Source organism: Erigeron canadensis, chromosome 1 (genome assembly GCF_010389155.1).
Source record: "Erigeron canadensis isolate Cc75 chromosome 1, C_canadensis_v1, whole genome shotgun sequence".
Lineage (NCBI taxonomy): Eukaryota > Viridiplantae > Streptophyta > Magnoliopsida > Asterales > Asteraceae > Erigeron > Erigeron canadensis.
The window spans coordinates 6,961,696-6,986,519 of NC_057761.1; the positions used below are offsets into that span (position 1 = coordinate 6,961,696).

General features: G+C 32.8%; 3 protein-coding genes and 1 pseudogene across 3 annotated transcripts; all 4 read right to left on the reverse strand.

Annotated features, from left to right (window-relative positions):
* Positions 1-7,548: 7,548 nt before the first annotated feature.
* On the reverse strand, positions 7,549-8,626 carry LOC122585943 (zinc finger protein ZAT3-like). The gene has a single exon (XM_043758058.1). The coding sequence runs from the start codon at positions 8,593-8,595 to the stop codon at positions 7,603-7,605; it is 993 nt and encodes a 330-aa protein (XP_043613993.1). The 5' UTR covers positions 8,596-8,626; the 3' UTR covers positions 7,549-7,602.
* Positions 8,627-9,090: 464 nt separating this feature from the next.
* On the reverse strand, positions 9,091-13,773 carry LOC122584899. Its single transcript, XM_043756974.1, has 4 exons — positions 13,659-13,773; positions 11,895-12,528; positions 11,714-11,797; positions 9,091-9,348 (listed from the first exon to the last, which is right to left on the reverse strand). The coding sequence occupies exons 2-4, from the start codon at positions 12,511-12,513 to the stop codon at positions 9,287-9,289; spliced, it is 765 nt and encodes a 254-aa protein (XP_043612909.1). The 5' UTR covers positions 12,514-12,528; positions 13,659-13,773; the 3' UTR covers positions 9,091-9,286.
* Positions 13,774-15,759: 1,986 nt separating this feature from the next.
* Positions 15,760-17,555, reverse strand: LOC122601831 (annotated as a pseudogene).
* Positions 17,556-18,476: 921 nt separating this feature from the next.
* Positions 18,477-24,391, reverse strand: LOC122585165 (U-box domain-containing protein 15-like). The gene is made up of 4 exons (XM_043757273.1): positions 23,944-24,391; positions 23,696-23,824; positions 19,961-20,407; positions 18,477-19,804 (listed from the first exon to the last, which is right to left on the reverse strand). The coding sequence occupies exons 1-4, from the start codon at positions 24,322-24,324 to the stop codon at positions 18,752-18,754; spliced, it is 2,010 nt and encodes a 669-aa protein (XP_043613208.1). The 5' UTR covers positions 24,325-24,391; the 3' UTR covers positions 18,477-18,751.
* Between the last annotated feature and the right edge of the window lie 433 nt (positions 24,392-24,824).

A 24,824-nucleotide genomic window follows, 5' to 3' on the forward strand; every position in this document is an offset into this window, starting at 1 on the left:
TCAACTATAATAACTTTCTAAATGGGTCCTCAACGTTCAATCTCTAGATTCTTCCCTCTTGGAATGAGTCATGTAAGGCATTGCTCACTAGCGCCCGACCTTATTTTAGCTCTTACTTCGTGTTTCCTCTCTGAAAGTACTACCTAGGATCGCTACTCAAATTCCTACTGTAGGAATTGTTATATTCGTAGTTGATGATCAACTGAAGCAACATATGTAATTCATGTTATGGTTTATTTCTTTTCTTGAAATCCGAAATGCATAACAATCTTCTCACCAAATGACGATATTATGCGTCACAAGTCACAAGAAGTAGCTTGACAGTGACACTGAAGTGGACTGCGTCATTTTACGCTTCCATGTTTCAATACTTTATGATTTGTCATGATCCTTTTAATCTGGTGAGTTTGAGAAAGTGACAAGTAGATGCAAACTTTTGTGCAATCGTCATTAGCACATAGCAACAATTTTGGTATTATGTGATATAAGTGGCCATTAGATAATCCCAAAGGTTTTAGATTCTTAAGTGTAGATTTAGCTTATGAATATCCTTAATTGTCCTTCCTTTTTTCTTTTGGTTTAAGGGTCATTTTTTACTAGAAAAATAATGTTTGTTTCTAAATGTTTGATAACTTTTCATTTAGCCCCAATTATTATATGAAATAGCAAACACTTCTCTCTACGTATAACTTAATTACATACATTTAGACAACACATATATTGTTTTAGTGATTTTCTGGATGTCGTCAGCACTGGCACCTGTACAAGATGGTACTAATTCCACATCCATCCCTTAAATAGTTAAATGTTTATACGTTTGAAATTGGACATAAGAAATGTAAAGTTATAGGGATGTTAGTGGCAATTTGTATACTTTGGAGGGTTGTGAAATAAAAGTTAATGTTTAGCTTAGATTTAACCTCTTCAGAACGTGGAGAGTTGACGCCCTTTTGCTTGTTGCTATTTCATATCGCCGCGTTCGTCCCTTTCTTGAGATTCATAACATTCATAACTAAAGTTACTATTTTAATTTAATTATAGTACTTTAATTTACAAGAAGAAAAATGTCACATTTTGTAACTTAATAATATTTTTTTTTTTGGGATGGAAATGTAATAATATATATTTCGAACTAGTGTTAAGCTGCTAATTTGAATATGTTAAGGTCGATCTATGTCTACTCTAGCCGTATCGTCTCTATGGCGAAGGAAATGATATATCATGTTACACTGTTGCTTATTAGTAATCCTTTTAATTCTCTTACAATTTGACATGTGTAATGCATTTATTTTCTTTCATCATTCATTGATTATATTTAAAAGTATTATTAGGGTGATATATTAAGATGATCTATCATTTTTTATGAGAAAACAGCCAACTTATCATACCATAATATTTGTTTAAGGATTAAGTAAAATATTTTAACCTAACCATCATTGATAAGAAAGATCCACTACTTGCCTTATCATGGCAAAATATTTATTACACCATCTCTCATAGTCGGTGTTAGATCGGTTTTCTTTTCTTATTGTGCCCAATCACAAGGTGTTGAGTTAGCGTTTAGGATGACGATGTGAAATCGTTTATTATTGCTACAACACTAGTCATTTTATATAATTGTTTTTTATTTAAATATGTGTAATCTTAATATATACAAAAGTAACTGACTTAACCTCAATTGATCAATTATAACTCTCAATTTTTTAAATTTAGTTAAATCAATATTTGTCTAAATTAATTTACACTTTTTGATTTTGATCATCAATTTACATTTTTAACCCAATTTTACAGACTATAATTAGAATAATTATTGTTGTTATTAATAATTGAAATCAAATTATATTTAGGATACAGATTCTTCAATTATCATATAAACTAAAACCTAAATATATAATCACAACAGACAAAATTATTGAAAACCCCACAAACTATCTGCTACTTTTATTATTCTTAACAAGGCTAACGAATAAAATTATTCTTTTGCAAGACATTAATGAGAACTCGATCAATTATGTAATTAAAGTTAAAATATTGTTTCTTTGAAAGAGTTTGTATAAAAAAAACTCTGCTACATCCAACCTTGATATGATTTATCATTCAGTATTTACATTTAAATATCTCAAGTTCCTTTTAAATATATTTTTTACATTTAACGTATATATATATTTTTTTCATATACGAATTTTTATTTTAATAATGTTAAGTGTATATGATACGGGTCTAAAATCTAGTTATTAACTAAAGAAACAAGCCTACAAATTAACACGGCGTGATTAAAAACATCACTTTATTGTTTAGGGGATAACTTGGATGATGTTAACATTATTTTGGTTGGATGATGTTGCTCTCACAAACCATTAAAATCATGGGGGGCTTTTTGACATGTTTAGAAATTGATTTAAGTGAGTTTGTGAGAGCAACATTATCCAACAAAGATGATGTTAACATCATAAATCATTTTCCTTATTGTTTATATTAAAATATATATCACTTTTGAGAATATGTCGATATACTTTTGGGACCTAAGTTTTTCAACCCAAAAAAAGTATGCTTGATGCTAGTATAACACGTATAATCGCGTCATCATTTCTCTTATAATATTCTTCCACTAGTCTATAATTTTATATGTGTAACTATATACACACAATACATGTGTATATGTATATTGGGTGTTGATCGAGAAACCAAAAGTGGTTAACATGTTGCTAATACGGAAACAACTACTCTCACCTATTTGAATATTTTTCTTATTTCTTTTTATATGTTGTTATTTAACACCTAAAATCTAAATTAAACTAGTTACAATTAATTAATTGGCAAGTCCAGCATTTCTGGGTACACTACTTAATTAAATGATTTTGCTTATGATAACTATATAAGCTGTTCACATGCATAAAATATTTATATATTTATCATAAAATTCAGAATTGAACTATTGAAGATATATCACACTAACCATAGCTCAGATAGCATTTTCCTAATTTATACGGAGTATAGCATTAAGATTAATAAAACACCGTCTATTGTCATTTATACATATTTAGCAAACAATTAAAAGAAAAAATCTAACTTTTTTATATAAACAATTTCTTACATATCCAACAATCATTTTTCTTTTTGTTTCTGATTGAATTAGTTAAGCATCTTCAATAAAATAAATTGATGTTCGAAACAAATTAAGATTAGTTAACAAGTCCATCAAAATTCATCTGGTCCATGATGAAAAGTTTGTTCCAATAGTAACAATTATTTCTTTTCCTTTTCAAATGGTTATTTTTCATTAAAGTTATTATGGATACACCATATCTGATATTTCGGTGACGTATTTCACTCAATACTTATAATTTTATTTTATTTTTGGTTTGATTTTTTTACAAAAAATTGTGATTTCTCAATTAGCTTTTTCGGGTTTTCTTTTTCTTTTAAAAATTTTTTACCCCAAATTTAATTGTTAACTAATGTTTCTTTATAAGCATTATTCACAAGAGAATCTCATGAAATGCCACATTAAATATATAGTTAGACATGTGCACCACTAGATTTGCATACGTGCTCCACACAGTTTACAATTTATATAGATTTCGATCCTCTCATTAGAGGTTGGATATTATAAAACAAATATTAAAATAAAATAAATATTACAAGATTTTGACCCTTAGATCATGGTTAAATTAATGCACGAAAATGCACAAAACAATTGTTTATTTATTTTACTTGTTTTATTTTAACTAAAACCATCTAATTAAGTACCTGAAACTTTAGTTAAACAAAAGAGTTATCAAACAATTTATTTATTTATTTATTTTTGAAAGGTAAATTTTGCTATCGAACTTTGTTTACATTACTACTAACATAAGCAATCTACCAAAACTACTATTAATAGAAATCAACTCTCATTTATTGTCCAAACTATGATTTGTATGTGTTAATTAATTATCATGTTAATTCATATGATTATTATTATACGAGTAATAATTAATTGATGTCATCACCACATTCATTTGAACAGCGTGTGCCGAGCAGGGGCCAATTTGACCTGACATATTACCTCTTCCACTTTACAGTTGACATAACAAAGTTTTTGCCGTTTGACATCTAGCTTGTTTCCTTAGAAGAGATATGAAATTTTGATAAATAAAAATTTTGGATTGTTAGGGGGAAAGTCTAAATTACAATTAAAATATCCTCATTTCCAAACAATAATGGAAAACATACTTCATATAAGAAAAATGTTATATACAAATATACAAGGGGACCCAATTTTGATTGGCGGAAGTCTGAATTCGTTGAATTGAAATCTGAATTCCAACCTTTATCATTTTTGGTTGAAAAAAAGAATGGAATTGAAATTGTAATCTTTCCATCAAATTCCTTAAATCATGGAATTCAAGATTCCATCACAAAATTGATGAAAAGTTTAACATTGCAATGGAATATTTGTAAGTTTACCAAAAGACCCTTAAATAAATAAAAATATATTATTGTTACTTAAATTTATTTATATTTATTACTTTTATTATTTATATATTTATTTATTTATTATAAGAGTTCAATAAAGGTATTATTGTCATTTTTTATAGTTTGAATTCAGATTTCTTTAACTAAATTCCATTGAATTTTATCAACCAAACACATGACAAGTTTCAAAACTTTCAAATTTTAATTTCTTTAAATTCTAATTATTTTGATAGATTCCAATTCTTTAAAAAATATTATATGAACCAAAAGCCCTTAAAAGTTATAGTTATAATATGCATATTTGTGGTAAATTTATAACCTAACTTTTCTTCTGTATGCTAGTCTTTTCTGTTTTTATAATAAAGAATTGTGATTTATTTGTATTTGAGTGTATTAAAATATCTATTCAAATTTCCGGCCATTGATTAAATACCTTGACTATATTTATGAGTGCGGGAAATGGACATAATCAATAATATATAGTTTTCTTGATCAAGTTCCGTTATACTTGAACTTAAATTGAATACATCCTATAGTTGAGGTGTATTATGACTAATACGCGCGTGACATTTAAAAATGTATTAATTAACACATACAAATCATAATTACAGTTGAAACTTAATTAAGAAGTACAAAACTTGTGATGTACAAATTCTAAATCTTAATCATTACGTTAACTCTTTCAGGTGATCAAGTTCTGTTTGGACATTTTTTTTTTCCGGCTTCAAATAAGTTATGGGCTATTAATACACACAATGACGGTTTCGAAATTTCCATAATTTTTGTGAACCAAACAAACTTCGAGCTCATACATTTCAATGTTTATATGAAATTATTAAAGATTCTATCAGCCAAATATGGACTATGGTTGTCAATATGATATTTCATATCATCATCAGCTAAGTTTTGGTATGATTTGTACACCACCTGTTTTTGACCGTACACCACTAAATATGATTTAAAGTGTTATACAGTACAATACTATATAGCATGTTTGGTGGTGTACGGTCAAAATCTGGTGGTGTACAGATCACTTTCCTTGGTTAAACCTAATTGAGCAAATATACTGTATGATTTTCAAATTAGGTGCTATAACTACTTTAACCTTCAAGCAATTATATGTAAGTTTTCCAAGTTATAATATGGACTGATGATACAAAGGCTTAAATCGTATATATTAATTTTAACATAAACCTAGCTAATCAACTCAACAATTAACATAAGTATAATTTTAAATTTTTTTCTATGATCTTCGTATTAATCTTTTCACGTGTCTTGATTTTTTTTTTTTAAATATGTTTCCAGTTATATATAATTTACTAGTTTAGGCGTATGTATAATAGAAAATGTATAGCAATATGATAGATTTTATCATCTCTTATTTTTTGTCTTCATTTTTAATCTTGTCATGTGTCTTAAATTTATTATAAGACATGTTTTTAGACACTATTTTAAGGGTATGTATAAATCAAAATGAATTAGTGACACGATGAGAAACGGTAAACTACAAATGATGGATAAGTCACGCGTGCACAGAAGGGAGAAGAGATGTTACATGAATCCGTATATATAAATGTAAGTGCAGTTGACTTCAGGATAGTCAAACTTTTGTTAATCTAAAATGTCAGACACTAATCTAAATTAGAAAGTCAAACACTAATTTTATTAAAAAGTCAAATCCCTCAATAATTTCATTCTTTTTTTAATTACAAAACTTCTATTATTGGTAGGATAAGTATGACGTAAGTAAACAATAAGTTCCACAAGAGGAAGTAATTTAATCAAATTATTGTAGCTACAATAATAGTGTTGTATAAGTTCCACCACATATATGATTTCTTATTTAACTTCCGCAATAATGACATGTATAGATATTTGTAAACTAATATACGATTATAACAAAGTTTAGAACCACTTTTTTTTTTTTTTTTTTTGTTTTAATCCTTATGAGTCACTTCAGAAGTACAAATGATACTCACAAAATAGACTCGGATGTTACAATCCTACCTCGAGCTACAACCCTGGTAATACTTTAAAGGAGTTACTCTCTTATGTATTGGATGTGTATAATTATATAAAAGTCCCTGTTTCAAATGTCTTTAATAAGATATGAACCTTTGATCACAAGATGAAACCCCTTTGAGAAAACACCCTAAATATGTAATACACAACACTATTTTAAATACAACTTTTACATTTCATGTAGCAATACATCATCATTATATTTTAACTCATTAATCATTTCGTTTTTATATATAATCTAATCATATGGCAGAACATAAAGATATTTATTATTTTAATAAGTTAAAATATTTATACCTAAGACTATAAGAGCCTAATAGTTGTCATTTGGATTAAAAAGAATAAAAAATGATTCCACAAAATTTAAATACATGTGGGCCGGCCCATGTACTTGTCAATTTGTCATACTCCACCACGGCTGGGTAAAATTTGTTTTGCCTAAATATGGTGACCCGACCCTTTTGGTTCAAATACCAATCATATTTCGGCTATGAATAAAAAAAATTCCACAATTCTTTTATTTTAACTGTTTAAGTTTTCAGATACTGTACATTTTTTAGTCACAAACTGACAAAAGTGCTTAAATTTAATAGAATAGCATTCAAATTAGACTGACTTCATTGAATATGTTAGCATATAGACATATAGTTTAATACACCCCGCCGGTGTACATGAACCACATGATTATTTTTCACGTTATAAATTCTTCAAAACGTAAAACTTTTTAGAAAACGAGACAGGTAAAAGTGGAAAATGAACCAGGTTTAAATGTTTTAAGAAGCTGGTGGTATTCAATCTTTAATCCGATACTAAATAAGATGAACAAATAAATACTTCAAATAAAGAACCCACGATTAATAATGCAGTAGGAATGTGTGGGCTTGTTAAGTCCAATTAGTGCAAGTGTGGGAACACCCAAAATGAAATAGAGATGGCCTCATCAGCTCTCATTTAGAAAACATAAGGTCACACTATGAATGAAATATAAAAAAAAAAAAAAAAAAATCACATGAAATAACATGCTCGACTTTATTAGTGAAACAATTATTATATCATTTAATACATCAAGTATATAATGTCATATATCTAATGGCAACACAATATTACTTGTACATGATGATATCAAAGTCCTAATCGTAAGTCCAAAGCCACATTTGAACACCTTGAATGATCTTCTCGTAGAGGTGTAGGAACATTCACATCGAGCATATATGTAGAATCGGGATTAAAATGACCATGCGATGTTATAGACGACGGTACTCCTGCATCGTCTTCTTTCTCCAAATGGCACCTCTTGTGCCCACCCAGTGCCTGTCCACTTGAAAACACTTTTAAGCAAATATTGCACTTATGTTCACTGCTGCAACCTACATTCATCATCATCGGCATATTACTGTTTGCCCCTCCTTCGGAAATTTTATCATAATGACCCTTCATCTCTTGTTCATCCACATCCTCGCCCCCTTCATTTCTCGTTATTGCAAAACAGCCCTTTACATTCTTGTGACTTGCCCTGTGTCCACCCAATGCCTGGTGTGACCCAAACACCTTGTTGCAACTTGTACACTCAAATAACCCCTGAAGCCCACCGCCCAAATACTGTTCTTCATTATCCCCCATTTGGGTTGGCCCCTTGGCCAACATCAACAAGCATGACGCCACATAGCGGTCTTCTTTGGTAGTTGCATATTTCGGGCCAACATGATCAGCAGCCATGAGCAATGCAGGCCCATTGTATGAATCAGACGGCGGATTAATCCCACGCCACGACCTTTCTGGATGACAACGCATGTGTCCAAACAGGGCTTTCCATGACCAAAACGTCTTCCCACATTCACTACACGGTTGGGTAATTTTGGGAGCACTGGGGTCTGGTTTCTTTGGATAATACCTGGGCTTACTTGTTGAATGACCACCAACATCGGCCTTCATTTTCTCGACCCTCGTCATCTTCGTTCGTTTCTTTCGAGGGTTCTGCTGTTGGGGGATGATTGCATTGATCGGACGGGCGTTTTCATCAGCATAGTGTTGGAAAATCTCGTGGGAATCCGGAGAAAAAGAACAGAGTTGCAAATTTAGTGAAGTATTGCTACTCATCACCACGTCTTCATCCATTTTTTCGTCAGAAACCGATTTATGAAAAAATACACACACACGGAATGAAAGACCGAGAAAAGAAAGAAGAAAAAAAAGGGAAGAAATGGGCAAATGTGGGTTCTTATGGTAGTGGGGGGCGGTTACACACAGTAAATGTGTGTGTATGTGAGAAAGGCAGTTATTTTTCAGTTATGCGACGTTTTGGATGGATTTGGCTTAATCCAAGACTAATACTACTATTTTAATATACTAGTTAAATCCAGAGCAGTGTACAATACTTACTTCATAAGGTACAACATGTAACAGCATTCCTTTATTAAAGTAGAGAGAACGGATTTAACAGAGTGATAATACTGCTCCTAACTATTCGGAGTATGTTCTTTTATCAGTTTTATAGTTGCAATGACCCCCTTATAATTCAGATTTATTATGTTTAACTCCCTAACATATTGATCAATCAAGGAAGATTCAACTAGATTGGAAATTAAAAAAAAAAAAAAAAATACAAATTATAAATGAAAAAAAAAATGAAAAGACGGTAACTATTAACAATTGCATCTGACTTATTTTCAGCTACAGAAACAGAAGTTTAACGACATAATCGGTCAAGTTAAACGGGCGCAGGAAGAGCTAACCAGAATTATACAATGGATTAAGATTGGGAAGATTATAAACTCGGGGTTCAGTTAGTTGACCGTATTGTTTGACTTCATCGACTAGTTGGAAATTTATCCAGCATATCCATATGTTTTGCCCGCTGCACCTCTTTTGCTGCAGGCAAGTTCAAAACAGATAATGTTAGTTCATTTCTAGTCTGAATGTTGAAAATATGCATAATTCACAAATATGATGTGCTGGATATAGCTTTGCAGAAATTACCCAGAAACCCAGTTCAGCAGAAAACTAGTAAAAGAGAGTACATTTATAGAAGATATTATAACTAGAAAAAAAGTGTGAAGAGAATAAGTGGATTCAGAAATTCTGATTACATGTGTCGAGTTTGAATTTTTTTTTGGCAATATCACAGATGGCTGCCCTGTGGATGTAATTATGTATACCTTCTCTATTACTAGATTAAGACAAATAGTTGAGGGTCCTACTTGATAATTTTTTATTTTGAATTGTCGTTCCTTAGAACGTTCCACCTATAAGCAAAGGAAAGAACCTTGTCTACTTCTCATGCTTCTAGCACTAAAGCATATACTACTGCTACTTGTTCATTTCCAGTATTGACCAACAGGCTCAGCTTACATCACAGGAATCAAGCAAACCAGCCTATCCTCTGTATGGGCTTTTTCGATGGTTGGAACATAGTCATCACATGTTATGAGAAGACAACCCATGTTCATATTGATACCTGTTTGATTTTTCCCAACTGATGCTACCTTCGAGGCAAATTCTTTTTTCGCATTTAGATTGATGATTTTCTACGTTTGGTGTATATGTCCTAAGAATAACATACTACATTCTGCATCTGTGATGCCCCTATGGATTCTATAAGCTGATGCTACCCCATATCCATATATACTTGGTATGCTCATCTACTTATACAAGGCTACTGGCTACAGGGTTATAAGGCATATCAACTTTCTGCCGACAGGGTTGCAGAGGCTATCTTAGTCACAGAAAGTCGCAATATCTCTAAAATGGGAGAAACCTCGTATCTTAGTTCAATTAAGGGCAGTTTTAGGTAGTGTAAGCTGTGAAGCTTAACCTGATGTATCTCCCACTCGAATGATATTGAGTATTGCAGGCAAAGGATTCCCTCGCATGTATGGTATCAAGAAGATGACAAAGGATCGAAATGTGAAATCTTAAGAAAAACTGATTTCTTTTCCTTGAAATTAGTTACATTTAATAGTATATTTGTTATACGAAGAATAATCTAACCTTGTTATTACTCTTCAAGTATGGGTGACTTCATGAAATCAATCAAAATGTTACTGCTCAAAAGAGTCCAAACGTCTAGCCTAGTCTAATAATTATGAATACCACTAACCAATTACCGAAAGATGAAAAAGAAACTATATCTTCCAGTATGGATGACTTAGTTCATGTTTCCCCTAATACAAGCCATTGAGATCTGCCGCAGATCTTGATTTATATTGAAGGGTGTGTGCAGTCTAGTTGAAGTCACAGAAAGGACATGAGATATTCAGATTCCAGTCATGCAAGTTGCCCATACAAGATGGACTAGGGAGATATATGATTTAAAACATTGCATTCCTGATATCTTAAGACAGAAACGTATAAAGCAAGCTACTGTTTCTCTACCACAGAACGGTATGACACACTTGACAGTTGACTACTTATCTGTTATCTAAACTGGTTACTTGGTTAGTTGGGTATAAGAGGCGGTACACACGTTAGGTAGTTGCCAATTTAGCTTGATGGTAATACATTGCAATAATGAAGTAATATAACAGACTAGCATATTATATCAGCACTGACCATCACTTGTTTTGGTAGTTTGGTAGTCCATCCTTCTAACAGTCTCCCAGTTGTGCATTGAAGACTCCAAACATCTTGACTTGACTCTTGTTTATAGCTTAGATTGGTACCCTTGAGGAGACATTATGCAGGGCCCATACTACTCCAGTTGTGCTCTTTTTTAAGAAGTAGTGCTATATATATAGTATTATGCAGGGCCCATACAACTCCAGTTGTGCTCTTTTTTAAGAAGTAGTGCTATATATATATGTACTCTAATTAACTTTCTATTATTTAACAATCGAGTACAATGGCCCCTTATTTACACTCTAGATTTTCACTTAATCATTGATATTAACATGTTTCCCCTACATCAAATTCCATACTTTACAATCACACAATCAATCAATAAGATTCTATGAGGTCATTCTGCTTAAGACCTCACTTACGCTAAACATATGTATTAATGCCTTCAATAGGAGATTCACCTAAAACATATTTTGAATTAATTTCCTAAATCTAGAACACATCCTTCTATTAATCAATCACAACTCTTGAGTGCATAGCGGTCAACAATAGCATTCGAGTCACAGTTCACTAAAAGATATTATAAACGTCGCATCAGAAAGTTCTGTCTCTCACCTAAACTATCAAATTTGAAACAAAAAGGAATGTCAGTATATACTTTGTTCAATATTAATATTACCTTCATCTACAGAGAGCTTGATTGCTCTTTTCTCTAATTCAACTGCAACTTTGCTAAGGCCAACCGAGGAGAGAGATCGGAGCACTGACAAACCAGGAAAATAAAACATGTCAGAATATAACAGGACTTTATAACAAAAATCAAAAGGGAAAACATAACATAAGTAAATGGAAGCACATACTCTGGCAATATTCATCTTGATTAGAAAGATCCAAGACCTTTAACAAATTCTGCAATCGAATTTTTCGCTCTTCCCAAAGGTGAATGCCTAATCCCTTTGAATTGTCCACTTGAAGACGAATAGAATCCGCTACATGTGAGGTGATATTGGACTTTCCAGAATCAAGTGTGGCTAAAGGAACTGTAGATAACATGCCTCCACAAGTCTTTGGCTCTGAAATATCGTTGCGAATACATAACATAGTAGAATCGTTCACTGAATTTTGCCCATTATTCTTCCCATCATTTTCATGTAGTCGGCTAGGTTGATCATTTGCTTTATCAGTGGCGCTGTTTTTATGTTGTTCTGGTTCTGTCTTCCTGCGTACATAGACAAGAGGCCCGCTACTGGTGGAAGACGATTGTTGGCAAGTAGACGTCATTGTAGACTCTGGTTGGGGTCTTTTGATGCCAGAAACCTTAACATCAGGTCCATTTTCTTTCGAAAGAGAGCCTCCATCTAATTTTGGAACCTCATTTTGTAGATCTCTCAAAGATGTCTTGTTATCATGTTTGGTAAAGCTGGTTTCTGAATTTGCCAGAACGTATTCGCTAAACTTGGAATCTGTTTGTTGAACCATTCAGAGTGATTTAACCTGTCAACAAAGAATTAACTCATGAGATGCAATTATAGGTCATTTATTCAAAAAATCCGAGACTAAACAAAGATCGTTGTTATGGATTTTACACATCAGCTTCAAACATCTATTTGGAAATCATTTTCCCTTATTCCATTACAACACTGTCATCTCGGAGTTACTTGTTAGATTACTCACTTACGCTAATTCAAAATGGCTAGAAGAGAAGAGAATTGTGCTATCTCGAGAAATATTAAGCCCACAGAAAATGCAACGGATTTTTGAAATTTTGCATCATAACCTTAACATACACACTATCGAGTGAGCGACTACACCTGATACAGGATCTGATGGTAAATGCTGAATTAAGTCTCTAACTCTCTATGTTTTCTCCAAGTTATTAAAAAACTTAACCATCCTAACTAAAGTGTGAAAATCTGTAGTGTATGCTTTCGACATTGCCAAACACGAGTACACAACAATCTAATCGATATGCCGTGTTGGCCCATTGTTAGGAACTAAACGGTCTTACACATATAAGGTCCAAAATTGATCATCAACACACAAGTGAGTTGATGAGATTAGTTGATCTGATAGATATAATTTGGATATGTTGCTTCATTTTCCACTACCGAAATTAACCGTCTCCACACTAGCCTAGTGGCAAGGTGGAAACTGGGGTTCCCGACCTCACCGGTGGGTTGGGATGGGAAGGGAAATTAGTCTAGGAAACGGGCACCGATTAGGTCAATTAAATCAGAACCAAATGCTCAATATAGTATTTCACTTAAACAATTAGGGCTAGTAGATCTACTTAGGCATGGAATACAAAAAATCTTCAGAAAAAAATAACAAAAACTTACAGGGGTTTCCTATATATCTACTTACTCCTCTATATATAAACAGTAATTAATTAGGGAATATCTATATATATATATATATATATATATATTATTTGTATATATATGGGGCTGGCTGATGATAGGAACAAAATTAATTAATAGTCTAGGAATTGCAGCAGCAGCAGCATATAATACCAAATTTAACACATGAATGGAATTTACTGAATTGAAGTAGATAAACGCAGTAAATAATAATGATAATATTCAGTTAAAAAAAAAAAAGGGAAGAAATAAAGAAAGAATTACCGTAACCTAGAGAGAGAGAGAGAGAGAGAATAAGAATTTTGGTTGGGGATGTGTCAGAGATTGTGAAACTAATAATCTGCTTGGAGATGAAGTAAACTTCGAAGCTGTGTGTGTTTGTTCGTTGTTAGTTTCCCGTTACAATTTATATAAACATTACCGGTTTACACATTATTTATTTATTTTATTTTGATTATTACTAAATTTATTTATTTTTTTAACGAAACTATTATTATTAAATAATTGATTACTAGTATTTTTATTGATATTAACTGATACGGTTAACAGGAAATTAGCAAGAGTTAGACTGATCGTTGGTTAGTGATTCGAACCCTAGCAGCAACATCCAAACGGACAATATGCTAGCAGTTGGAACCGAAGCCACCCCTCTCCTGGGTTCTAGAGAAAAAAATTTCTTATACAATTTTTTAAATGTACATATCGAAACCTGAACCAATTCTTCGTAGAGAAGAGTTGGCCACCAGCTGCCACTTTCTAAGAGCAACCTGGGTTCGAATCTTGCCGGAGACAGAATTGAATTTAAGGGGTTGAATTACCTTGACACTATCTCTGCTGGGGGTTATGTGGGTACCAATTCGGTACATAGGATCAAACGGTTCCTATCAATCTACCGTTTACATATCGAAACCTGGATACAAATTTATTAAATAAAAAGAAAAAAAAAAGTGATTTTTATACAATTTTCAAAGAAAAAATAATGTGATCTTCTTGCTATTATTATAATCCAGAAAAGTATTGAAATGGTTTAATTTTTGGTCATTTTAATTACATCAAATATATCTCGATTAATACTTTATATAAATCCAAAATGTTACAAATTTAGAATTTAGATTTTATCATGTGCAACTGTGCAAGATGAGGGAAATGAAATTTGGTGTAAAAAAATAATATTGGAGATATATATAGCCAAAGAACACTTATAATCCAAGCAAAACTAGAATTATGAAACAAATATCCTCATAAGTTTTAGTTAATTGTTCTTATCAATGATAAGCCTCATACAAATTTATGATATGATTATAAGTCAAGCGACAAAAACATTAATTTATCAATGATAAGCCTAACAAATACCCCGTAAATTGAATGTTAAAACGGCATCAACGACTCAACGTCATTGTTAAGTTAAATTAGGCCCTGAGCATTAGACGTTGTTATGCATTTGCCGGAGATGATGATGTAGTTGCAAAGGTGGATTTGAAGATGATGTTTGTTTTTGGTTTAAATCGTCGAGCTAAAGTTATGGCAAGTAGGTGAGCAATCGAGACGCAATGGATTTTGAGATGATGTTGGTGTTTGGGAACTAGTTGCATTAAGAAAAAAACCCGTGGGGAGCGGTGTAAAGTGCAGGGCAAAGACGCCCTGCACATTCAGCCGAGTACTCTGTATAACACCCTTGTACCCAAGTAGTTCTATTCATATAAGTTAGTATCTCGGCGAAATTATTATGAAAAGCTGATATCTAAGACTTGTTTTTGTTGACAGAACTAGTTCTTGTTCGAAAAGTTTTTCTGTATATGTTGGTCTCTAATTCACATGAAAAATCTTAATCAATGTTTTAACTACATATCTATTGCATACTGGCATAACTTATTCTAATGGATATATTTATCTTCTTAAAAATGTTTATTTTCAGTTGACTATAATAAAAAGTTCTATTCGAGAATACATCTGAAAACCAACAAGACCTTATTTCTGGAAGCCTAATGTGGTTTAGGTCATGATGCAGTTCTGCAGTTATGTATATTTTCACTTTCAAGGGTGTCCAGTTTCATTTGCTGCAGTCGTTGATGGATCTCATGATGATTATCATAGGTTTGGATGTGCTCGAGTCAAGTCAACATTGGGGCCTCTTCATTATGCTTCTTTTATGTGGGTTGTTTGGCAACGAGTTTTCCTTTTTGAAAGGTCTGATATGTTATGTGTTGTTATCGAGTTGCTTACAATTCTGTGTTAGTACTTTTTTCGTTGTTTGGTACATCCTGCATTTTTGTTTCGTGTGTTTAGACGTAATAAACGAAATAACTTGTCACTAATTAATAAAACTGAAATCATGCTGATACGACATACGACATTGTCCTAAAGTTCATATCCGAGGCACGATCTTAGCTGTAAGACTGTTTTTCATCAGCACTGTCCATTCGGATTCCTGAGCCATTGGTGCAATCATTAAACTAATATGCACCATTGCCATCTCCACCCCCGGGCAAATCCTCCTCCCTGCTCCAAAAGGTATCATTTTCACTTCAGTCACTCCTGTTATCTGCAATTCAACACCAGTAATAAACCTGTCTGGGTGGGTCAAATCTCTCCGGGTGTGTCCTGAGTTTAGGACCCTCTCCAATTCCACCTAAATATATCTCCACATTGGTTTCCATTGGTATATCCTATCCACCAAGTTTTGCAGATTAGATTACTACATAAGTCAAAGAGACATGACTGAGAGGATGTTTTTGGAACAATTCCTTAGCTGCGTTTAAGTAAGGCATTTTCTCAATGTCTTTCTCGTCAACCTTTTGGTCTCCCACAACCAGTTTTTTCTCGTCGTGAAGGCGTGATTAAATGGAAGGGCTTTGGACAAACCTCGCAATGGCAGTGACAGTAGCATCTGTACTGCCATTGAGAAAATCTGAGCATAACATGACAATCTCTGTGGTGGTTGGTGGATCTTTTTGTCCTTCAACAGTAAAACCAAATAGAATATCAAGGTAACAGAATTCCACGGCACTGGATTCACATCATGTAATTTCTATTACTACATGCTGCTGTTGAATAAAAAGCAACTAACAACGCGATCTGCTGTTCTCTGACTTCCAAGCCCCCCCTTCCGCTGTTTGAAGAAAACGGTCATGGCAGAAAATCATCTACTCTCGGATGGATCTTGATCAACACTTGTTTCATCATCTCATCCATTTTCTCGACCGTTTTGTCATCCATTTCAACTCCAAAACACATTGATAAAAGTATACACTACGAAGTAAACCACACATTTTTCAGCACCCAAACGGCACCACCATTGGCTGCAGCATCAGCCTTCAACCTATCCACAAGCTTTTCAATGCATCTGATTCTCACTTCCTCAAATATACGCAACTTATTAGAACTAAGAACCTTTTGCACCATGTTCCGCGCAATGGCCTCCAGACAGGAGCGTACAATGCAGCATTGACACTGAACTTGTTTCAACTGAACATAAGCATCAGCTGGCCGGATAGCAAAAATCTTTCCCTTCTGAATCAATGCTTCGTGGACCAAATCAGCTTGGGACATAATGACCAGGGTTCGAGTGCCCGTTTTGAGAGTCGTAATGGGTCCGTATTTGGGGAACAAATCTTTGATATATAGGAAGAAGGGTTTGCCAGAACCTACAACTTACAAGAGATTTCCAACTATGGAGGGAGGTTAAGGCGATGTGTGGGGCGGGTGAAGGCAAAGACGACAAACTTTACAAAGAAAGATAGTGCAGAAAGATGGTGTAAGAAAACTCCGGTGTCAGAACACACAATTACATTTGCAACATAGATATCAATTCAATCTGTTCATACAAGATGCTTTTTGTTTTAGACTGTCTATACTTATGTAAGTACAACTCTCAAAATATTGTTTACACCCATTAATTTGTAAGGGCTTCAATGCAGACTTTGACAGGGATCAAATGGCTGTTCATGTGACTTTATCTTTGGAGGCTCAAGCAGAGGCACGTTTACTTATGTTTGCTCATATGAATCTTTTGTCTACAACTATTGGAGATCCCATTTCTGCACCAACTCAAGATATGCTTAGTGGACTCTATGTCTTAACAAGTGGAAATCATCGGGGTATTCGTGTAAATAGGTATACAGGTACTCTTTTACCCTCAGGATCACTTGGAACATGCTGCATAGTTGTGGATTTCGACCAGCACAAATGTTGGTAACATCCTTTTAACATATTAGACTAGTAGTTGACACAACCTCGCAGACAAAGCCCACCAAAACATTAATCGCGTCTTGCATTATATTTGTGTGATCCAAACCTCAAAGACAAAACCCACCAAAACCAGATACATATGGAGTCCTTCCAGTCTTAAACCATTTTTCTGAGCACTATCTGATAGTTTCCAGCAGCAAAACTTAACAAATATCTAAAGATGATGTTTGGGTGATTACAGACAACCCTTAGATGAATGAAACTTTTGACCACAATCCTGAGCTTGCTTGAAACTTTAATGAAGGGGGAGATCTTAGGCCAACAATGGAAGCAACAAGGAATGCTGAGGTAAGCTGTGAAACGATTTGCAACACTGACAGGGCAATAAGGAGCATTAAACCATCTCTAGGGAGTTTTAACCTGCTTGAAACTTGTAGAGCCTAGTAAGTAGATGGGATTTTATAAACTTTTCTCCGCCGATAATGATGTCAGGACATCACACATCTCATCAACTTCACCTTGTAAGTCGGAGCAAACTATAATCATGCAGTTGCAAACTAGGATACTGGGTTGCAGGATTATCAACAAATCAGATTGTAAAAAATGAAGTCTAGATATCCTTCGAAAAGAATACTATGACATATGGTATATGGAAAATACCTGTAGATGCTTGTTAAGTTAATATGACCATTTGTACCTGATGGTGTGGAAGATCAAATGACCCTGTTCAGATGACATGTAATCATTTGAATGACGGTTTACAAGATAACCAAATGACCATTTATAACGGATGGATTAAAGGTCCGAGTAACGCAGAGCATAGGAGGCTGGATGAAGAGGACCACGATAAGAGATATACGTTGCCTCTTCTATGCATGACATATACACACTATATTTCAAACAGATCTCAATCGTCTGCAATATCATATATTTCATATATAATAAAACAATCGTACATTACAATTTTACTTCCAGCTCATCGAGCTATCCAACATACTAAATAAATCAAAGTATGTTGTTGGGAAAGGAGTATATTACACACTCATACTATACATCTCGCAATGCATCCGAATAAATCAAGCATGCATTTAATTACTCTTACGCAATTGCCATTTTTGTTTATAAATAGACCCAGAAAACCAATGTGACAGTATATAAAAGAATTTCATTTACAGAATGTGCTCACATTTGCTCATTTGTTGCAGAAGTGCATTAGCTTTCCTTTGAGCTCTACTTGTTCCTGATTTACTTAATTCGACCAAATGATCATAGACACCGTATTGAAGTGCAGCCAGTATCAAACAAGAATTGTTCAGCCCGAGCTCAAGAAGAACAGCAGTCGCACACTCCTTGTTCTTTGGTGTCCCATCCTTTACAAACCCAACAAGTGTCTCAATAACCGATAACTGTCCTATCCCAGTTTGCCCTTCGGGCTGTTTGGCAAGTAGTGAAAGAATTGAAAGAGCTTCATCAACCATCCCCATTGACTTTTCTTTCAAAAGATGAAGCAATGGCTCGATAATCCCAGCTTTGATAGCTCGAGATTTGTTTGATTGGTTCAATGACAGATTAAACAAAGCTGTTGCAGCGTCTTTTTTGCCTCTAATTGTTCCATTACGTAGCAGTTTTACCAATGGCGGAATACCTTTTAAGCTACCAATCATCACTTTATTTTCATTTAACATTGAAAGACTAAACAAAGTAGCAGCAGAATTTTCTCTTGCCTCATCTGTCCCATTTTGAAGAACTTCAATAACAGCAGGAATCGCTCCTTCTCGTGCTATGAGTCTCTTATTTGCTTCATCAAGTGACAAATTCAATAAAGCGGTGACTGAATGTTCTTTGACTTTCCAATTCGAGGAATACAAAAGTTTGACCAGAGGCGGGATTGCTCCACAATTTGCTATCAAAATTCTGTTCTCGGGATTCTCCTTTGACAGCATTCTGATCTTCTCAACAGCACGACTTTGTGTACTGAGTTGACTTGACGACATATCTTGAACCAACAAAGAAACCTCATCTATAAAGCTGTTTTGTCCTTCTGAAATTGCGTAAATTTCCTTCTTTGGTAACTCAAAGTTGTTCTTTTCACACCATTGGAGAATTAGATTGCGAAGTGCAAAATTTGGGGCAACTGCTAAATGACTCAAAGTTTCGCCAGTTTTTGGACATGTTCTATGATTCGAACTTAACCACTTTTGGATGCTTTCCCGTTCATATGTCTACAAATATTTTAACCAAAATAGAACTCAGAATATACACACAGATTTAGTAAAAAACACTACAAGATCTTTGTTTTATAGCAGATCATGAACATAAATCACAAAAACATAGAATATGAGCTCAAAAATCAAAAACAAAGAGTGAAGAAAATGTACCTGTCCAGTAGCAATTATAACAGGATCTGTCATGATCTCAAGTGATATTGGACAAAGAAACTCATGAGGAATTAGCATAGAACGACACCTCTCCAAGCATCTTAGAGACGGCGAATCATCAAGAACTTTAGTAACATTGCCATTATTATTCTCATCAAAACCCGCAACTAGTTTGAATTTCTTCAAAAGATCCACAATTTGTTCTGTGCTCTCTACATGCTTCGTGGGGCCCCTTTCTCTGACAAGCTTTTTAACAGCTACTGTCTCGAGTTCCAAGTCTGGGACTGAATATAAATCAAGTCTTTTTGCTAGTCTCTCTAGTATCACAATATCCGCATTTCTTTCATCATTTTTGGAGAAAATGATCATCATGTCCATAGCTAGCTCTATGTCTAATGTATCTGTCCGTCGCTTGGCTTCTTGTAATTGCTTCCGAAGTAGCTCAATCTACAAAAATTGACACTAAAAACTCAGAATAGCTTAACATGGTAGTAGTTTTGATTCAGTAATATTTTGTCATTTAGAAGTAGGTGTAGAATAGCTTGCTCTTCAAAAGAAAAATTAAAGAGTTTGCTAATTTTAACCCTTACAGCGATGAAAAAATCGTTAGTAAGATATTGCACATGACAATTTGAAAATTATTTTTAGGTGACGATTATTGTTTTTGTATGCACGATATGTTGTGCTTGGTTCTAAGTTAAGGAATCGTAATGGGAAAAGCAAAGGGAATACTAAGGAATGTAGTGAGCGTTGCTTAGTATTCCATTTATCATTAATGTTGCTCGATTTATAAATAAAACTACCTTCTGTTAATAATATATATGAAATGTTAACGTACACTTTCTTCATTATACATATATACAAAGTATATTTTATACGTGTTTATTTTTTAATTTTGATGAAAAAATTGGATATTTTATAATATATAAATAAGTCATATTATATTTATAACCATTTTGTAAATGTGCTTTATAAAGTAAATGAATCAACCGTATGAAAATGTGGGAGGAGGTTACAAAAATATGGTTATTTAGTGGGGTATTGATTACCTAGTTTTATTATCCTTAATTTATTGGGTAATGGTGTATTATATAGTTTTGGGTAATGATTACTCAATGTAAAACAAACCAAGCATCATTAATGATACTCATTACCAATCCTTACCTCCCAATACCCCCAACCAAGCACCCCCTTAGTATGCTTCTTAGACATGAGGGCTTTGATTATCAAAATCCATAAATTACAGTATCTTTTAACTTTATTATGAAAGAGTCCAACTTTAAAAATTCGTTTTAGGCCTCATAAAAAACGCCCCACTTGAACCTATGACATTTTGTATGTGTTAGTTATGCAGAAATGGAAGATGGAATAGTATAGATAATTACGATCGAATAAAAAAAATGTGTTTGTTTGCAATCGAGGAATCGGACGATGCATTACATATGCAATGTGGTTTAAGAAAATAGAAAAACTAACATCGATTCTTTGGGAAACCATGGTTTTTTTTTGTCGATTCCATCTGGAAATAAAAGTTAAGTTGCATCCAAGCCTTTCCAATGTTCCCCACTAGCCATAACTATTAAAGTTAGAATCACTTTGTATTATGGGGTATTTTAGTCCTTTACTTGATTCCATTTCGTTGTGGAAAATATAGCAATGGACTAGTCACGATTCATTCAATTACCGTATTCATTATATTTATTAACTACTTCATTGCGAGATTACATTTAGTTTAACCAAACATACCCGTAACAGCTAAATATTGTGTAGGCCCGTTAACTGTCGTTGGTTATAAATAATAATAGTAATAAAATAGTAGTAATGACTAATGATAATTTAATACTAATAATAATCTTTATACATTCTGGAGCTTAGAAATATAGTATTTGACCATTATAAGTCAAATAAAAAATATTGGGGTACTAGGAAATGGCAGCATGTGCAAATGAACATGAAGTGTTTCAGTTTTGCAGCTAATAATATCATCAATAAATAAATGGGAAAGTAAATGCACGTTACAACTTACAACTCATATTGCACGTTATTTACTTTGTTATTCTAAGTATTTTCTCTCTGTCACATATATGCATATTGACATAAATTAATGCCTTACTCTTCTGACATCTTGATTTAGTAAAACGAGACTAATTACCTGCGCGTTGCGGCAGTGAGATGGTGGGGGTGATAGCTAGGTCAAAGAATGTGACAGTCAAATGCCTACGGCCTCCGCCCTCGGATTTAAAAATTCGTCGAAAGTATATCGAATGACATCTCTAATGAAAGAGCATGAAATTTTAAGAACACCCATACAATTTTTATAATTTATCGACGTATGATTTTTGAGATAAAAGATTTTGAATGAATTGGAGGAATAAATGATTTATGGAGGAGAGAAAAAAAAGATGATTGGTTGAGATTTGAGGAGAGAGAAAGGGTATTATGGTTATTTTAGATAAATATAGAATAGATGAGAGAGGTATTTTGGGGATGTACTTAAAATCAATATTGAAAATTTCAACTCAATGTTGAAAATCTGAAAGGAATCTGCTTTATAATATAGTATAGATATACAAATATTTTTTAAAAATACCTTATTTACTTTGTTATGCTAAGCATCTCAATATGTTTAATCCTTACATTAATAAACTTGCTTTAAGACACATTTTTGACCCCTCTCTTTGACTCGCCAAGAATCTAATTGTTACATTTTTGACCCCTCTCTTTGACTCGCCAAGAATCTAATTGTTATTCATTTAGTTCAAGTTGAAAATGAATTCCAAGTTGCTTCCTTTTGTACATCATTTTAGAAGTGTGTTCTTAAAATGCATCGTAGCTGGATGTGTTTTAAGTTGTTTTGTATCCGAAGTTGATCTTTCATTTGAAAGTTTTTTTACATGAGATTTTTAATATAGTAATTTATTAAACTTTTGTTTTAATTTATTTGAATTTGTATTGGCAAATTAATTTTACATAAAATTTTTAAAAAAATATCAAATATAGAAATAAAATTGTAAAATCCGTTATGTGATTGTGATGGGAAAGCCATTAGTTTGTAATGCTAAAGCCAAATGATATCGCTTTTGTAAAGTCGGCCGCAATTTAAGGCTATCTGTTAAAAATAATGTAGTAATATTATTTTATTATTAAATCTGTTAGCTGGGCTAGACAAGTTGTAAACGGAAATTTTATGGATTAAACAATAAATTAACACTAGTTGATTTAGCAGTAAAAAGCAAAAACATTGTTTAGAATATCTAGAAGATACTAAATTGTAACTCCTAGCTAAAAGCATCAATTAAACGATGGAATGAGAAAGGATCTATACTTACATAATAATCAAATAAAAATTAAAATATAGATGAGTTAGAAAATCGATCTCTCTAACCGTTTGATCTTTATTATATGAGAAGTGATATTCATACTACAAAATTTGATAAATTTATCAATGTTAGCATTACATACTTATACAGTATGCTATAATACATGTAAAATACGTATCAAAATTTGTGACACCATTATCACTTCCCTTATTCTATACAAAATGTCGTGAGCAGTCTTTATTTTTATTTTTAGGTTTGTGACACTTCACCTTTGTAAAAGACGAAATTGGGTAATTAATTGGATTTTTATGGTAAAGATAAAATATATACTTTTAGAGCTAATTAAAAGATATCAGAAAAAAAAAAAAAAAAACCATATAATATTGAAAGTTTTGAAAGAATTAATTTAATGTACCTGCTCCTGAACTTCTTCAGAGATCCCAAGTTGATGCTGATCATGAAACATCATCAACCCATCTAAAGCTTCATTCAACTTATCATACACACAATGAAACCTACTCATTACTGCATCACTTTCCAATGCCTATATATATTATTATATAACACACAAAACTTAGTAATAGTATTGATTATGCAATATTCATATTATATATATATCATGAATTAACCTATAAATAAATAAATAAATAAATGAATGATCACCAGAAAGATCTTGCTTCCAAAGTTACACTGTTTCAACAACTTCTTAGCAGAAAAAAGTGCTTTCTTCAAACAAACAAAACCTTGAAACACACCACTTGATAATGGTATTACTTGATTTATCTCTTTGGTTTCTTCCAAAAGTGGTATTAAAAGCTTCAATCTTCTAACAAGCTTCAAACACTCCTTTTTTTGTGTTTTTCTATAACACATGTAAGATCCCATTGTTTCTATCATTTTCATCATATCTTCTATCAAATCATCATTTCCTTGTCTTTCATTATCATTATTATTATTATTAGTAGTAGTAGTAGTAGTAGTATTTCTTGATGTGTTATTATTATTGTTATTGTTTTCCATTTTGGTTTTCTCTATTACTGCCATATATCATCAAGATATCAAAATCTTGAGGTTTAATAGGTATTGATTATAATTGCTAGAAAGAATGCTTTAAATGCAAACTTTCGAGGAAAGTTGGGTATTTGTTATTTTTTGATTTATAAGGAAAAGAAAAAGAAAAGAATGAAATGGAGGATAAGAGGGGGGTGTGAGTGACAGTAAAGGCACCAGTAAATGGCGGCCCCATTTTTAGATTTCTTTTATGTCCAAGATGATTCTATATGTAGCAATTATTGTTATTTTTTTCTTAATTGTTGTACTCCATTTGATTATAAGTTTATAACTCCCTAATGTGACAGATGCATAGTGACGATGACGTCAAGTAGTGTCGTTATTAATGTAAATATGATAATGTCAATATTATAAAAGTTAAGAGATAAATGATATAATTTTTTTTTAAAAATGTATTGGTCATTTTGCATATCTAAAAATATAAACATTCAATATGGGTCTAAATAATTTATATAGTGATATAGATATAGAGA

Excerpts from the sequence above, each read along its gene's own strand:
- LOC122585943 (XM_043758058.1), bottom strand. The coding sequence starts at position 8,595 with ATGGATGAAGACGTGGTGATGAGTAGCAATACTTCACTAAATTTGCAA.
- LOC122584899 (XM_043756974.1), bottom strand. The coding sequence starts at position 12,513 with ATGGTTCAACAAACAGATTCCAAGTTTAGCGAATACGTTCTGGCAAAT. Across the intron at positions 11,798-11,894 it reads TCAAGATGAATATTGCCAGA|TGCTCCGATCTCTCTCCTCG; the intron begins GTATGTGCTTCC and ends CTGGTTTGTCAG. Across the intron at positions 9,349-11,713 it reads CAAGCTCTCTGTAGATGAAG|CAAAAGAGGTGCAGCGGGCA; the intron begins GTAATATTAATA and ends ACTTGCCTGCAG.
- LOC122585165 (XM_043757273.1), bottom strand. The coding sequence starts at position 24,324 with ATGGCAGTAATAGAGAAAACCAAAATGGAAAACAATAACAATAATAAT. Across the intron at positions 23,825-23,943 it reads TTGGAAGCAAGATCTTTCTG|GCATTGGAAAGTGATGCAGT; the intron begins GTGATCATTCAT and ends TAATATATATAG. Across the intron at positions 19,805-19,960 it reads TTATAATTGCTACTGGACAG|ACATATGAACGGGAAAGCAT; the intron begins GTACATTTTCTT and ends AAATATTTGTAG.